This window comes from Hippocampus comes, unplaced genomic scaffold (assembly GCF_001891065.2).
Source record: "Hippocampus comes isolate QL1 unplaced genomic scaffold, H_comes_QL1_v1.1 scaffold156, whole genome shotgun sequence".
Taxonomy (NCBI): domain Eukaryota; kingdom Metazoa; phylum Chordata; class Actinopteri; order Syngnathiformes; family Syngnathidae; genus Hippocampus; species Hippocampus comes.
The window spans coordinates 943,939-959,458 of record NW_017805744.1 but is presented as its reverse complement, the minus strand read 5'-3'; the positions used below and the strand labels follow the sequence as shown (position 1 = coordinate 959,458).

At 40.7% G+C, this 15,520-nt stretch overlaps 1 protein-coding gene across 1 annotated transcript; it reads left to right on the top strand.

Moving 5' to 3' along the window:
- Positions 1 to 1,537: 1,537 nt before the first annotated feature.
- Positions 1,538 to 15,065, top strand: clcf1 (cardiotrophin-like cytokine factor 1). The gene is made up of 3 exons (XM_019884404.1): positions 1,538 to 1,819; positions 12,916 to 13,070; positions 13,800 to 15,065. The coding sequence occupies exons 1-3, from the start codon at positions 1,804 to 1,806 to the stop codon at positions 14,919 to 14,921; spliced, it is 1,293 nt and encodes a 430-aa protein (XP_019739963.1). The 5' UTR covers positions 1,538 to 1,803; the 3' UTR covers positions 14,922 to 15,065.
- The last annotated feature ends 455 nt before the right edge of the window (positions 15,066 to 15,520 follow it).

Genomic DNA, 15,520 nt, shown 5'->3' with positions numbered 1-15,520 from the left:
TCGAATGGTGATGGAGGAATAAAGTCATTTGAGGCATGCAACGAAATATGCAAATTCAAGCCTCAATTATAACTTGGATGATCAACTAAAACACATTTTAATTAGGGATTGTCCTTCAAACATAATGCTGATATTTGTTATTTGCAAAAGGAATAGAGTAAGGAACTTCAAACACCACGGTTTTGTAGTGAAAACAGGCATGTGAATTAATTAAATAGAAACGGAAACACAGGAAAACCAGGGCAGATTTGACACATGCAACAACTTCCGTGCACCCGCTGTTTATAAAAAAAAAAAAAAAAAACATATTTTAATTTCTTATTGTGCCAAAAACATGCACAAGTTATTTCCTTTCTCATATTTGTATAACTCTGACACATTAAGTACGTTGCGTTTTTTTAGGAGGTCTGTGTGTGGGCTGGCTTGTTTCCAGCATGATTATAATCAGTGCACATAATTTGTCCATCTATGTAATGCAATACAAACCGGCCAGCGTTAGAGCACACTTTGGGAATATAGATCTTTGAGTTTGCTGCACGGGATAGGAGCATTTGAAGCCTCACCAGGAGCACATTTTGCAGTTCAATGAGAATGCAAGATGAATAAGACCTACAAAATCACTCTTGTGTGACAGCTGGTGAAAATCATTATAATTGTAAAGAAATGACTAGAAGCATTAAGAAAATGTAAACATTTCAGAGAAATGTATACCAATCATTTTATCCCTGCATTGCTGTGACGTTGCAGCCTTGAAAAAATAAATTAAAATTTCCCGCATTAGAGTCACTATTTAGAGCAGTGATTTCCAACCCGCATTTGATCATCCTGTGGGCTGCCGGGAAATAAAAAAAGTTCACTTAACCGGTCCTAAAATTATGATAGAAATAATTTGTCATCTACTGTAGGCTACTTAGTGACAGGAAGAAGAATTAAATGCTCTTCCACTACATGTAACAAGCATACTTAACCTGTGTATCCACTTTGTATGACATTTTGTTTTCTGGTTTTCCTTGAGAATGTAAAATCCATGCTTTGGATAAACAAAGGCTGTGAAAGTGCTCTTTTAGAATGTTTTAATGATGCGTGTGGTCATTATTTTTTTGTCTAAAATGTAGTTTTGGGCGTATTTTATAATGTCTTCCATGTTGTTTTTGAATGTTAATGACAGATTTAGAAATCTGAACATTAATGAAAATGAGTGCGCGATTAATGCGCCCATGCGTGCATGCGTAAAAGGTGAACATTTTGCAGCCGCCTCATTGGATTAATACTCCCAAATATTCTGAAACTGATTAAATAGGTGAAGGAAGTCAGTGGCGCGGAGACATCAAACGATCACAAGTCAGCGTGCGTGGAGGCTGCGATGACGCGTGCGTGCGAGGAGACGGAGATGAGTTGAGACAAGTCCCGTGGTTCCGGGGCGAGCAGTGATGCGTCAAACCGGTGAATCAGCCATAAGGATTAAAAAGAAGAAGAAAGTCGGGATTCAGAAATGGGAAAGAGGGGATGAAAGGAGGAGAAGGAGGAGGAGGAGCGGGGAGGAGGAAGAAACTACAAAAAGCCTCCGTCGCCTCGGAGAGTGTCACACCGATCACAGAAGTTCGAGCCGATGCTCCATCCTGACGAGCAGCTTCTCAGAACATCTAACATCACCTGCTTTGGACCTCCTCATCGGTCGCAACCTTTGCTTCAAAGGTGAAGGGGGGGGAACAAAAAGAGCGAGAGAGCACCTTGAAAGGTTCCACAGCTGATTGATGAACTCCTGAGCACTGAAGGGAAATAAAAGAATTTGGAGTGAGGAAAATGACATTTTGCATCGGTAAGTACGGACCTGGAACCATTTCAAAACTATTTCAAAAGTCTTTTTTTTCCCCGCCTTGTATTTGTGTGGAGGTATGCCTTCATATTTGAAACCTGTTTTCTCGATAATAGAATATTAGGAACTCATATTTTAGACAGAAATGTTCATTTTGCTGTGTTTTAACAAAATTGCCTACGTTATTGAGGAGCGATATTCAAAAAGAAGGAAAAACACAAGCACTAATCCTACACAAGAGTCCCGTTGCCTCGATTAACCTTTTGTGGATTACTATGACTTGCAGGACTACAAATCAACACAGACATAAAGAAGAAGCACAACTTTTAGCTAGCAGATTGGTATTTCCTTTGATATTCTAAAACCGACAAAGAAAATTACAATCATTGTGAAGAGCTGTGAAATTTTCAGTGTTGTATACAATAACATGGGGAACCCAGCCGTGGGGGGGCGGTTTCCTCCCCTGGGGGTGCACTGTTCCCCAGTGCCGGTCCCAAGCCCGGAGAAATGGGGAGGGTTGCGTCAGGAATGGCATCCGGCGTAAAACTTTTGCCAAGACGACCATGCGAGTTGGTAGGACGGTTTACAGGGGCGGATGGAAATTACTGACTCGCTGTGGCGACCCCTGAATAGGGACGTGCCGAAAGGAGAGGAAGAAGAAGAAGAAGTATACAATAACATGGGGAACCCTTTTGTGTGTAAAAGTATTTTTTTTTGTTTTCCTCACCATTATCCTAAATTGACTCTTGATCAGAAATTACTCCAAAATAGTCAAAGGACAGAAGAGAAAAAAAAGTGAAATTGAAGGAAAATATTCACAATTTGTTCAACAAGTTCAATTAGAATGAGTTATTCTTTGAAGAAATAAAATAAAAACATGCCAGTCAATGAGTGATAATATTCATTTTGCGCAGAGCGAGGAGAACAAAGGGTTGACTCGATATGAGTTTTTTGGCCTTGTGAATTACCTTTAAAATGAAGATAAAGGTTTTGGGGTCATGCACAGCAAGCTTTAAGCGCCTGTCTCGTTAGCTGTCATCGATATGTGAAAGTACAGGATCCATGTTAGTCACACACACGTGCACACGCATGCACGCACACACACACACACACACACACACACACACACACACACACACACACACACACACACACACACACAGATTCCCATTCGCTTTTAAACAAAAAGTCTGTCCTCGGGCGATTAAACAAACTTAACATGCAGGCATAAACACAAAATGTATTATTGTGATGGTTGAGTGGATGAGTGTGTGAGTGTGCACAGGCACGCACACACACACACACACACACACACACACACACACACACACACACACACACACACACACGAAACAAAGAACAATTGAAAGATTGTGCAGAGAGGTTGGGTTCACGATGATATTTGATTGGCCTGTGTAGATATCAAGCAGCAATGGAGGGGTTAATTCCAAGCAGACTCCCCACTGACACAAGTCCATGGCACCCAGAGGGGAAGAGAGAGAGCAGTGGGGAAGAAGGGGGGAACATATAAAATGAGTCGGTCACGCTTTGAACAGTTACACATGCTGTTTACATTTTTGCCAAATTAACATGGCCCCTCGGCGTAGAAAAAAAAAAAAAATCTTACCACAACCCCCCTTTCAAATCCTCTCCACCCACCTTCTGTCTGTCCTGCAACACTGTTGCAAGTCAACATACAGTAGGCTATACCACACGTTAAGTAGCTGTCACATGCTTTGGAGGTATCCTTTGAATTACTACACGAGAGAAGGAGAGTTTTTGTGAAGAGCGAACAAGGTGTCAGCTATCCTCTCACAATTTCATACAGATGGATGACACAATAAACCGACTGTAACTCAGTCGGTGGTAAAAATGTCAAAGGAAAACATTCATGCAGAGCTGTTGTGAAAGCGCTTTATAAATCAAGATGCATTGTATTGTTTTATCAATTAACGGATTCACCGTTTCCTTTAGAATGTAGCAAAAGGGCACAAACAGGAAAAAAAACATACAAACTTTTCCCAGTTGCTTGTCTTCTAAAACATTGTCGTAATTACATTCCTAAACAACATGAAGAAATTGATCTTGAAATTCTAAAGGTAAAAGTGGAACATTTTAAATCTGTAAATGACTTTCTGTAGTCTTCTTTAAATGTATAAATATTCACAGTAATTTTTGACATATTTGCACAGTCTAACAAAGCAGGGGTGGGGATGTTATAAAATAAATAAATACATACATAAATAAATAAAATCAAAAAACATGCAACCCACAAATGCTCCGAATAAAATGTGTTTTGAAGGCTGCATCATCCTCCACACCCTAAATTTAGGGCTAAATACTAAATACACACACACACACACACACACACACACACACACACACACACACACACACATTCACAATAATATTGATATTGTAATATGCAAGACCCATATTGCATACTGCATGTGTTTCCAATATGGCATCTTTGACTATCATTTCAGTATCTCTCGGCCAGGCCAAATGTCCTTTTTTATAAAAATCTAAATATGGTCATGGCATACTAAATACACACACACACACACACACACACACACACACACACACACACACACACACACACACACACACACACACACACACACAGAAGAAAATCCCCACCCATGCTTTTAAAGAAGGGCGGATGTGCATGGGGGTTGTCTGAAAAAGAGGAAGCAAGGAATGAAAGATGAGGATGAAGGCAACAAGTGGAGCCAATTAGTCAAAGGAAAACAGAGCAAAGGCAATTAGGCCGAAGCCTTAGCCAAGTTTCACTTTTCATTAAGATTTTGGAAGCAATCCGGAAGGGGGGAAGGCAGAAATTGACAGGTTGCGTGAACTAAAACGACTAACCATAGATTAGGGATGTCGCGGTCAAAAGTGGCAAACAACACGGATGCTCATGTTTGACAGCATCTACTAAGGCAATGATGTTCAGAACCGTGGTAGTAAATCCAGTGTGGGTGTTTGGAGCAGTGAAATGTATGTGACGACACACGGCTTTGGTTATATGGATTATTCAGCCCGTGTGTGCGCTCGCTGATCTGCGCCGCCCTGGATGCATATGTGTGCGTCTATGCCTGCTCGTTTGTGTGTGTTGAGTTAGTGAAGGAATGCGCATTTGATTGGCTACAGGCTGCTCATAAATCTGGCCTCTAACTGTACATGCACACACCGCACGCACAAAAACATACACACACTGACCGTGACCCCTCAACTGTCACCCTTCCTAACCCTTCCATTGGCCTCACATGTGATGTGAAATTAGCCTTAAAACGACACCACACTCAGGTGTCATGCATGGCGTGACCTCGAACAAGTTCCTCCTGGTGTTCTTGTAACCATGACAACCAACCTATGACATTGTGCTAAACTCTAACCAAGTTCTAACAACGAGTCCTCGTGGGATTTGTGGGAATGGACTTTGCGTTTTGACGTTGCAGATGAATAAGGTGCAAACGCAAAGTAAAAGGAGGGTGAGGTTGTGTTCTCACAAGTATTTTGTTCACGGTACACTTTCGGATGAAGTGCGACGGCCGATGTTCAACGCAGAACCAAGTCACTTGCGGCATAAACTTGAGACGCCGTTGTCCTGTCTGGCGAACTTGCGGGGGATCAAATCAAACCGCAATGGCACACATGTTAAAGCTTTGATTCAGGGTTTCACCTCCCCTCTGATATTTTATTTCAATTCTACTCAGATGTGCCACAGAATTCACCAATTTATGCAATTATACAATCTATACCTGCAACACATAGTGATCTAAAGAACATGTAAATGCTCTTTCCCAAGATGGCAACAGGTACAATTACCTGGGGTGCCCATCATTATTGAAGTCAATTATTTATATCATTTGTGTGTCTGGTTTTATCTGCTCCGGCCCGCCCCTCAAATCACATGCACCTTTATTAGTCCAAAAGTTGCTGTACATAACAGTTTCAAGGCATTCATTGATTTGTAATTATTATTTTTAAACAATAGGCTGTGTGCTGACTGAATAGTCATGACAGTATTGACTTTTTTTTTTTTTTAAAGGATATCTCCTTCAGATGCATCCTCTAATTTTCATGGGGGTGCTTTCAATTCGTACATAAAAGATTAATTGATTAAACAACAACAACAACTAATAATCATAATAATAATAATAATAATAATAATAATAATAATAATAATAATGAATCAAAGTTAATCCAAACACACTACAGGCCTAATGTGTTTGCCTTTTGTGATATTTTTGTTTGCTCGTGTGACATTGCAAAATGTGTCACTTGGCTGAATAAAGTTTTATAAACTCTGAACTATATATTACAGTTCCCCCAGAAGTTACATGTGAATGCCACAATTAAGAAATGAGTTGATGATGATGAACTTTGGTTCGTAAAACAGCAGATAATAACTATAATAAGTATATATAATAAAATAAAATAAATAACAGCAACAGGGGTAATTTAGCTTTTAGAGAGTTGAATATACGATAACTCATTTTCAGATCACATTTGGTCCCACTCAGAAAGAGAAAAAAGTTTGCGCATGCTCAAAGTCAAATTTTCAGTTCAGTGTCCTCACTTCAGTGTCAAAAACCACAATGAATCACATCAAGACATTTGACACAGTTTGTTCACACTGTTCAGATTAGTATGATTACATTTGCATGTCATTAATTTTGCCGCAAATCGAATGCGTCGTGATGTGTTGTTTTATTTTGCTACAGTGTTACTTTATGCATCGAAATCATATTGTGCTATTTAACTATTATGCAGCATTCTTGAATTGCTGTGATCCAACCAATGAAATGGAAAGAAAAACAAACATATCGTGCAATGTCACAATAACAGCATTGATTACTTTAATATTGTGAGTGAAAGTTATTTGCCTTCATCGTGACATCAGTGTTGACATAATTTCCGAGTAAGGAAAATAGTCCTAAATTTGCAGACACGACGAGGGACAAAAATCTCAGCCGTCCGCACGGAGCCTCACGGTTTCTGCTTTGAATGGTTCTAAACATGTCGAGTGATGGCCCCGCTTCAATGGGGGTGCGTCAAATGAGGGCAAGGATGATAAAAGTCAGAAGATAATTGATGGTGATGCGCACCAGTTGGTTTGATTGTTTGTCTCGGCATTTGTATGATCACGACATCAAAAGCGGCTCCTCTTTCGCTAATGGATTTCTTTCACTTTGATATTACAACACAACAAATCTGGAAAAAAAAATACTTCAAAGAATATGTATCTGCTGTCAATGAGGGAATCAACGCTCACTCGCACTGGGTCGGTAACCCTTGGGTAACCCTTATCCTTTCATGCACAATCCGGTGATCGTTTTGAAAAGACTTTGTTATTTATTGTGTTTCCATTTATAAGTTTTGGCACGTTTAGTCCATGTACAAAGTCACGTTGACTCAGCATCAGGGGCTAGAAGAAGATGATGCCATTTTTCTTGTGTTTTGTCCGTAAGACAGTGTTGTGATCCAACGTCAGTATTAATGTGGATGAGCTGCTTCCGAATCCTGACATAGCAGTGCTTTTATGGAGTGTCTCCCTGACTTCATGTTCCTGCCGCTTCCCTTGTTGCATTCCAGAAAACGGGGAACGTCTGAAGTTTCTGACCTCCGACTAGTAAAAATGCACAAGAACACCGTTCAGCAACAATGGCGATATCCAAAAAGTTGAAAACTTCAGAACACTATACAGACTACGTGCAGCATATAGTTTTGCCATTTAGCAATAATACAGCAAATGTCAACATCTTTTCTGCATACTCAAACAAAGGAAATTGCTGTGCTTATCAAGGTTCCCATGTTTTTTTTCACACGAGTGGAATGTGAGGTCGGACCTTATAATTTTTCTGACATCTGTGAAGCCTGTAATACAGCATCTTCCAAGATTTTGTAAGAACCTATTTGTGTTATTTAGTGTGGAGAAATGATTCTCGAAGTGTTGGTCTAGTGCCACAAGGGGCAAGCGAGCTCTGTTTTGTCATGCCAAAGTACAGTTCAACTGTATTTAACTTTTAATACAAAAAAATGGTTCCTTGAGATACAAATTAAATTCATTGAGTGGCCATTCTTGGAACAGGAATCTGTTCAATTTATCTTTCATTTTTTAAAAATGTTTTTAATGAATGGAACTGCCATTAGTTCATTCTATCCTCCCCCCAAAACAACTTAAATATTTGTCAAAGCACTCTGTAATACTATATTTCATACAAACATAAAATTCAACAGTTGTTGCGAACATTTTTTGCTTCAATTTAATGGGCATTGTGTGTCTTGGGGTTACATAATACTGGCATAAGGTTATACATGGAGAAGGGCACGAATCAGTCAGCTGCAGTAATGGTCGTTGTCCTTCATAGAGGATAAAGAATATGAGTGAGTTTTGTTAAATTGTCTGTCAAGATGTGTTGCCCCACTCTTTGTGGTGTAATGTCAATTGCTTTAAGGGTTATAACACTGAAGCTATTCATTGGCCAGTCTAAAGTGTTTGCAATTTTTGTTATCATTTTGCTCAACTAGTTTGTGGTTGTTTTAAATACAAGTGGAATTCTTTTTCTTTTATGTTTAGTTTGACTAAACTTCAACTGAGTGTGGCAATAAAGTGCTTGTGGCCTTGTTTGCGAAAAATTGGGCTATCGACCAAATTGCTGCTTGCTGGGAAGTGAGTTTAGTTCCACTGAGCACTTGTACCTCAAATTCAAAGCTAAATGATGGCTTGTATCTCCAAAAACTCGTAAAGCGGGTCACTCGTTTCAAGGTACCGCAGTACATTTGAATTGAATTTTGAATAAGTGTTGGTTTTATTTACAATTTTCCCACTGTTAAGGAGGCTTGTTAGGGTTCAAAATGTGCATGTCCAGTGTTGCAATTATGAATTGAATTTAATTTTTTCAAGGAATAAAACCTCTTTTTTATGAACACTTTTCAGCTTGCTATACCAGTGAGTGCTGAAGTTTTCTTGTTGTGTTGCCCAGTCGAGCGGTAGTGTTTTGTTGGTGATTGTTTGTTTGTTTTCATATAAAAAAAAGACCATCACCAAAAGGCAGTTCATATGTGGACAATGTGGGGACGCGCCAATGTGTGTTGCTATAATGCAGTTGTCCCAGAGAGAATGTTGTGGTTGGTGCCCTGGAAAGAAGGTGCTTCCACTCTCCACCAGGTACATGCATGCAGCCTCAAGCCTGCGGCTCTCACCTTGAAGTCTGGCCTTACGCCAGCTCTAATGAAGTCACTCATTATAACATTATATAACAAAAACATGGAGCTGGCTTTTACGGTATGTTAGTTATGCGCGCTTGTACAAAACAGTTTTGTACAGGCGGTGGAGGAGGAGGCTTCGCAAAATGAAAAAAAAAACAAAAAAAAATATCGTAATGACGATGAACTATGACCATCACGGACAGAACACTTTGGGCACTTTGTGTACCTTCCTCTGCGTGGGACTCTTTCCAAGCCAGTTTTTCCTGAAAGTGATCCATTTAGTTCCATCATGTGTGGATGCTAATGGATGTTCCACAGGAGGAACCTCCCTGTGACTTGATGGTCTTCAAACGTTCACATGTGGCACAAAGATGTTTATTGCTCCTGACAGGTGACAGGGTTTGGTGCGATGAGGCCATCCGAGCAGGTTCTGCCGGCTTGCGGGCGGGCGTTGTTGCAGTTGACTTATTTTAAGGTGTGTGTGTGTGTGTGTGTGTGTGTGTGTGTGTGTGTGTGTGTGTGTGTGTGTGTGTGTGTGTGTGTGTGTGTGGGAGCGGCCCGGGACTACCGACGAGTTTTCCAAAATATTCCTTGGAGACACTTTGATGTGGGCGACCGGAGGCTCAACGGGTCGTGTTACAAGTGATCAGCCCTTATTATGTTGCCGCATGTAGTTCTTCGTCAGACTAATTACAAGATATCCATCACTCAATTTGTCGAGAGCAGTGGTTGCCCAACTTTTTACAGCAAGTATCACCTGAAAAAAATACTTAAATAACTATCATAACCGAAATTAAAATACAGTAGGTCTATAAGTGTTCATTAAAAACAAGAATGAGGCAAATAAATACCTAAATAAATAAAAATGAAGAAAAGAGAGACTTTTACTATGACTCTAAACCACTGACGTATTATGCGCAGTTTGAACCTTAACACTGCGCTTAAATACGGGAAAATCAAACATGCACTTCCATAATGAATCCATTAAAATGTATTGCCAAAAATTGTATGCGTAAGAATAAATGGATAAAAACAGACAGTTGTAAAAGATAAATGCAAATGTGCTGAACTTAAAAATGAAATACAGCTGAAGTGTACTCTTTCATATGTCACACTGGAAGTGATCCTCCTCAACTTTACATACTTGTGTTAAAAGTTTATTTGTGGAATATCTAGTAGCCATGTTAACATTGATTCCTTGAATAATTGTATCGATAACTAGTATTATATACAATTACAAATGAGACTATTGATTGACTTTTGAAGTGAATTCATTGCTCATCAATAAGAGTACACGTTGCGGGTGCTAATTAGTTCTTTGTGTAAATCATTTCCATTTCAGTTTGGCTCAATCACAAATGAAGTTCGAATCTATGTGAAAGAACACATCATATTGGATGTTGAAAGCATCACTCAAAAGCACATTGAGTTGCCCTGTGTATGAAATGTGCTCGATAAATAAAACTGCTTGTCTTACTCCCTAAAAATTAAACATGGACTTTCATTCATCTTTCATCTTCTTGTCAGATTGTCCCCCACAATTACTTTGTCAGCTAACCACAAATATATCATACATCAAATTAAGATGACAAAACAATTACAGTGTGTGGAGACTGGTTGACAAGAAAATGTGTTAAACTGTACTATATAATTCAATGACACAGTGCAAACTACAACCATAGAAAACATATTATTCAATTAATACCGCTCTGTCCATGAATTCTGAGCATTATTATCTTTGTAATTGTTTCAATATCTTGTGTAACCTACTGAATATTTGATTTTCCTAACATAATAAAAATGTGCTAACACACCTGCAATAACATGCATCTTAATTATAATTTAGAATAGAATAGAAAGCCTTTATTCTCATTGCATGGTGAAGATACAACAGAATTGGGGCAAAACTACAAGTTTGTGTGCTCAAGAATAAACATTTGAATAAAAAATAATAAAATATAATTTACTGTTAAAACTACAATAAAAATACTTCACTTAATTGTTGTATATTTTTTTTATGTTTTTTTTTTTTTTGTAAAACTCATTACAGCTCTCCAGAACAAGAGAGCATTTCTTGTTAATAAAATCATAGCTGGCATTGAAAGAATTTAATATGACCTTGCTCGGCCGCTATGACAGAACCATGAGGGCTGTGAGGGAAAAAGGGCCAGAGAAGGGGGACCAGCCGGGCTGAAGGGGAAGCAGGGAGAGGTAACAGGGCGGAACAACAAAGGGGGAGTATGGTGACGCAAACGGGAAGCCTCAGGTGTGTCAGTCTGACCAAAATTGACAGGGTCGCGAAAATCGTTGTTAAACAGTGGCATGTTTCGACCATAATTACATACATGAATCACCGCCTGCTGTGTCATGTGGTTCGAGAGAAGCAGTTTGCAAAGGCATGACAGAAAGAATATGTTTTCGCCATTCCTCTGTGTGGGCGTGTGCGGGTATGTGTGCCAGCATGTGTGGTGGCATGCTTATCGCTGATGAAAGCCGTAAGAGGATCTTTTCTGTGTGGGTGTGTGTGTGTGTGTGTGTGTGTGTGTGTGTGTGTGTGTGTGTGAGTGAAAGCAGGATTATGAGAGGCCAGCGAACATGCGGTCCCTTTTTGTTGAAAACCATCTTTCAGCTTCAATTTTCTCTGTTGGAAACCAGAGTTAGAAGCAGTGCAGAGTTTTCCGTGTCCCCTCAGAAGCACACACATGCACGCGCACCAATTACATTACACACTGGTACCTTGACTTGCAAGTTTCATGTGTTCCAAGACCAAGCTCCTCACTCAGTGTACTCATCCTTTACTAGTATGTACTATCAAAACATTTTTTCTCATTAAAATGAATGGAAGTGACATGTACTCATTCCAGACCCCCCACCCCCAAACTCCCTTAAAAAAATAGCACTGTATTGCATATAAACATGACAAAAAAATAATAAAAGAGAATGTCAAAAATCAACTGTTGTGAATACTGTACGTAACGTAGCATTTGTGTGTTAGATGTATGCACTGCCGAGTGACAAGCATCAGGGCCGGTGTCAGATTGACTATGTTCAGTTCAGCTCGTTACAAGTGTGCTCATTTTGTATTTGTATGTTAGACAATTGGTCCCATTCCAAAACTGTGGCTCTCCTTGCCCACATGTAAGGGCATTAACATACCAAAGTTGCACCTATTTTTATGTCACTCAGGTAGCCATTAAAAAAAAAAAAAAATCAACCAAGTAACTGCTCATAACTTGAAAAACTCATAAATTGGGACACCCGGAAGTCAAGTATACCACTTTATATATTCAAAGTAAAATGAAGCACATCCACATATTGGAAATACATTTTTTGACTCTTCAAATGTCCTGCAAACTACACATGACCTCCAAAAACTAAACTCATATAAAAGCGTTCATTCAATGCTCTTTTGTTCTTTTGTTATTTTTTTTCAAAACATATATGAGCACGTGCTTATCCGTGTGTGAACATGGAAGCCATTCACCCGACCGTCCCGAGCTACTAAGTGAGGTTTTATTTGAAGCTAGTGTAAACCTCTGAACGCCAGAGAGCCCAAAATAAGAATGGAAATGGAAAAAGCTTTTTTGGCAGTGTTAAATGAGCGCACTGGCAGTGTGTAAACAGACAAGGGCATTGCCATAGAGACAAAGAATTACACCGGAATATTGTAAGAGAGAGAAAAAAAAATACTTTAAACAATGAAGAAGCAGCAACTGAAGCAAAGTTTGGAATTTATCACAGGGGGTCATTTCAGGGGCTGTGGAATCATATCATCTATGTTGTGATTATGAAAACTTCTGCAATTTGTCTATTGTTAACTCCCGAAACGGTTGCCGTTGGAACATTTGGAATCATTTTTGAGTGTGCTGTCTTTACAGTTCATCAAATCCACCTTGTGATGTTAATGTCTGCTGCCATGGTCGCCGTCGTGGGTTCGTCCCACAGCTTGGCCAGTGAGAGGAGTTCAATAGAGAGCACGTACGAGCTCACCAAATTTCTGGAATACCAGCTCAAGGAAATCAAAGACGTCTACGTGAGTTTTATTTTGCTTATTTTATCCATGTGATTTGTTGGTTTATTTGTGTGCTGTCTATTTCCTGTCTATAGTTTTTGAAATATAAATATTAGATATAGGTATCGCTGCACTCAAATTGATTTAACCTTCTGCAAATATCTGTTGCTCGCTTTCAAATATTTACAAATGTCCAAATTACAAAAGCATAGCATTTTAAATCGTTGAACTCAACCGAGATTACCATTTTGTAAATACGCTATTTGTATATTATAAATTTTCAGTGAACCCGTCAGTATTCCTTTGTAAATGCTCAAATGAAAATGTCTGAGATGTATTCGCACAAACACGGGAAGAAATGCAACACAGAAAATCACATTTGAACTTTTAATCATTTTACCACATGAATTCTACAGACCATTGTTACTTCTGGGGAGTTACTCATGGGAATTATTTGAGTTCGAAAGAGATTTATTGACCTCAAATACCTTTGTGCCATTTCTGTGTCAGTTTATATTATTTGTAATAGTTTAAGCAGATATGTCAAGGTTGCGTTAGCGTTATTTCAAACATTTACTGCGCATATGTGTTTCTCAGACAATGGAAGCATTTTGTTTTTGGTGACCCTCCTGTGGGTCTTGTTCATAGCAGGTCTGCACATCTGTTTGGTTCTGCTTAATGTGCTTGACAAGATCTCAAATTCTTGCAACTCAACATGGACCTTGCGTGCTTGTGTCTCTGCCCCCATAGTTGACGTACCTCGGCCCCCCGTTCAACGATAAAGACTTTTCACCGCCAAGGCCCAATAGCACGGCTCTCTCCCTGCCCAGCGCCGCCACCCGTCTGGAGCTGTGGCACGGCCTGGAGAACCAGGCCCGCCTGGCTCAGAACCAGAGGGCCTACTCAGTCCTGTTGGCGGCTGTTAGAGATCTGGCCCGCTCCACAGTCTGCCCCTCCCTCAAGACCTCTCTGCTGCATTTCTGCACGGGCCTGGATGGCCTTTTGGGCTCCATATCGGCGCTGATGACCAGTCTGGGCTATGCCCTTCCTGAAAGGAAATCTGGTGAGCTTCAATGGGGGTTGGAGGGAGATAGCCCAATGCCTCTGATCAGCAGCAACTCGTACAGGTCCAGAACCAGGACGAGGACAGGGAGACGGGGGCGAGGGGAGAGGGAGGGCGGCCTCAGCGTGGATGTTAAGCGAGGGAAAGCGAGGAGGCGACCGGAGGCGCCTGCCGACAGAGGAAGGAGCGGCGGGTTGAGGGAAAAGGTGAAAAGAGAGAAGAGAAGAGGGAGGCGGGAAGAAACGGAGGCCTGGAAGTGGGCCTGGGAAGAAGAGGAGCGAGTGGTAGGTACGAGGAGATGGGGGAGGAGCTTGTTGAGCGTCGGTGAGGATCCAGAGGCGGAAGAGAGGCAGCCTGATTCCACCATCGTTGCTCAGGCAGGTGAGGGTTACAGCTACAACCTTGACTTTCATTACACGGACACGCTCAGGAAGGAGGACGGCGTCATCGTGGATGGAAGGAAAAGCTTCTTTATGGACTTCTCCTCGCCCCATCATCAACGTCGTTCTCCTCGCTCCCTCCTTCCCCCTACGCTGCACCCGTCTCCATCCACCCTCTCTCTTCTCTACCAGCTCAGGCCAGGCGAGGAGCACGGGCTCGTCCCCACATCCCCGACACTGTCCTTACACGGAGGCCCCTCGCTTCTCTCCTCCGCCTCGTCATCGTCCTCTGTGCTCCTCTCCGTACGGCCAGCCATGAGCGACTTTGCCAGGAAGGTGGAAGGCTTTTGGATACTGCGTGAGTTGCAGAGCTGGTTGTGGCGTTCAGCAAAGGACTTTAACCGCCTCAAGAGGAGACTGAGAGGTTGAGAAGATGCGACACAAAACAATAAACACACACAATGGGCAGTGTGAACATTGACAGTATTTGCACTAGGGATGAGCATTGACTCCATTTCTTTGATTGACAATGGGGGAAATCAGCAATCAGTGAATCAAATACTTATTTAAAAACAAAAAATAATAATAAGGCCGGCTGCACCGTGCTCAAGCTGTTAGCACATCCGCCTCAGTGTTGAGGTTGAGAGTTCGAATGTGGGCTGTGGTCTGTCTTAGCACGTTCTTCAACTCTTGTTCCCACATTCCAGTAAGTTCATTGAAGTCTCTTAATTGTCCTTAGGTATGAATGGCTGTCTTGTTTCTTTGCCTTGCAATTGGCTGACGAACAGTTCAGGGTGTGCCCCACCTCTGACCAAAAGTCAAGTGGGATGGGCTCCATGTCGGTCTTCTTTATACTGCAAACTACACTGACAAAAAATATTTGTTGAATTTACTAAATCCAACTGAATGATCTTTGTTACGTCAAGTGGTCGCACAAAAAAAAACAAAAAAAAAAAAACATCTGAATCCAGATTTTTTTAAATTGACTATACATCTCCTCAAATAATGTATCCGGATCCAGATTATTT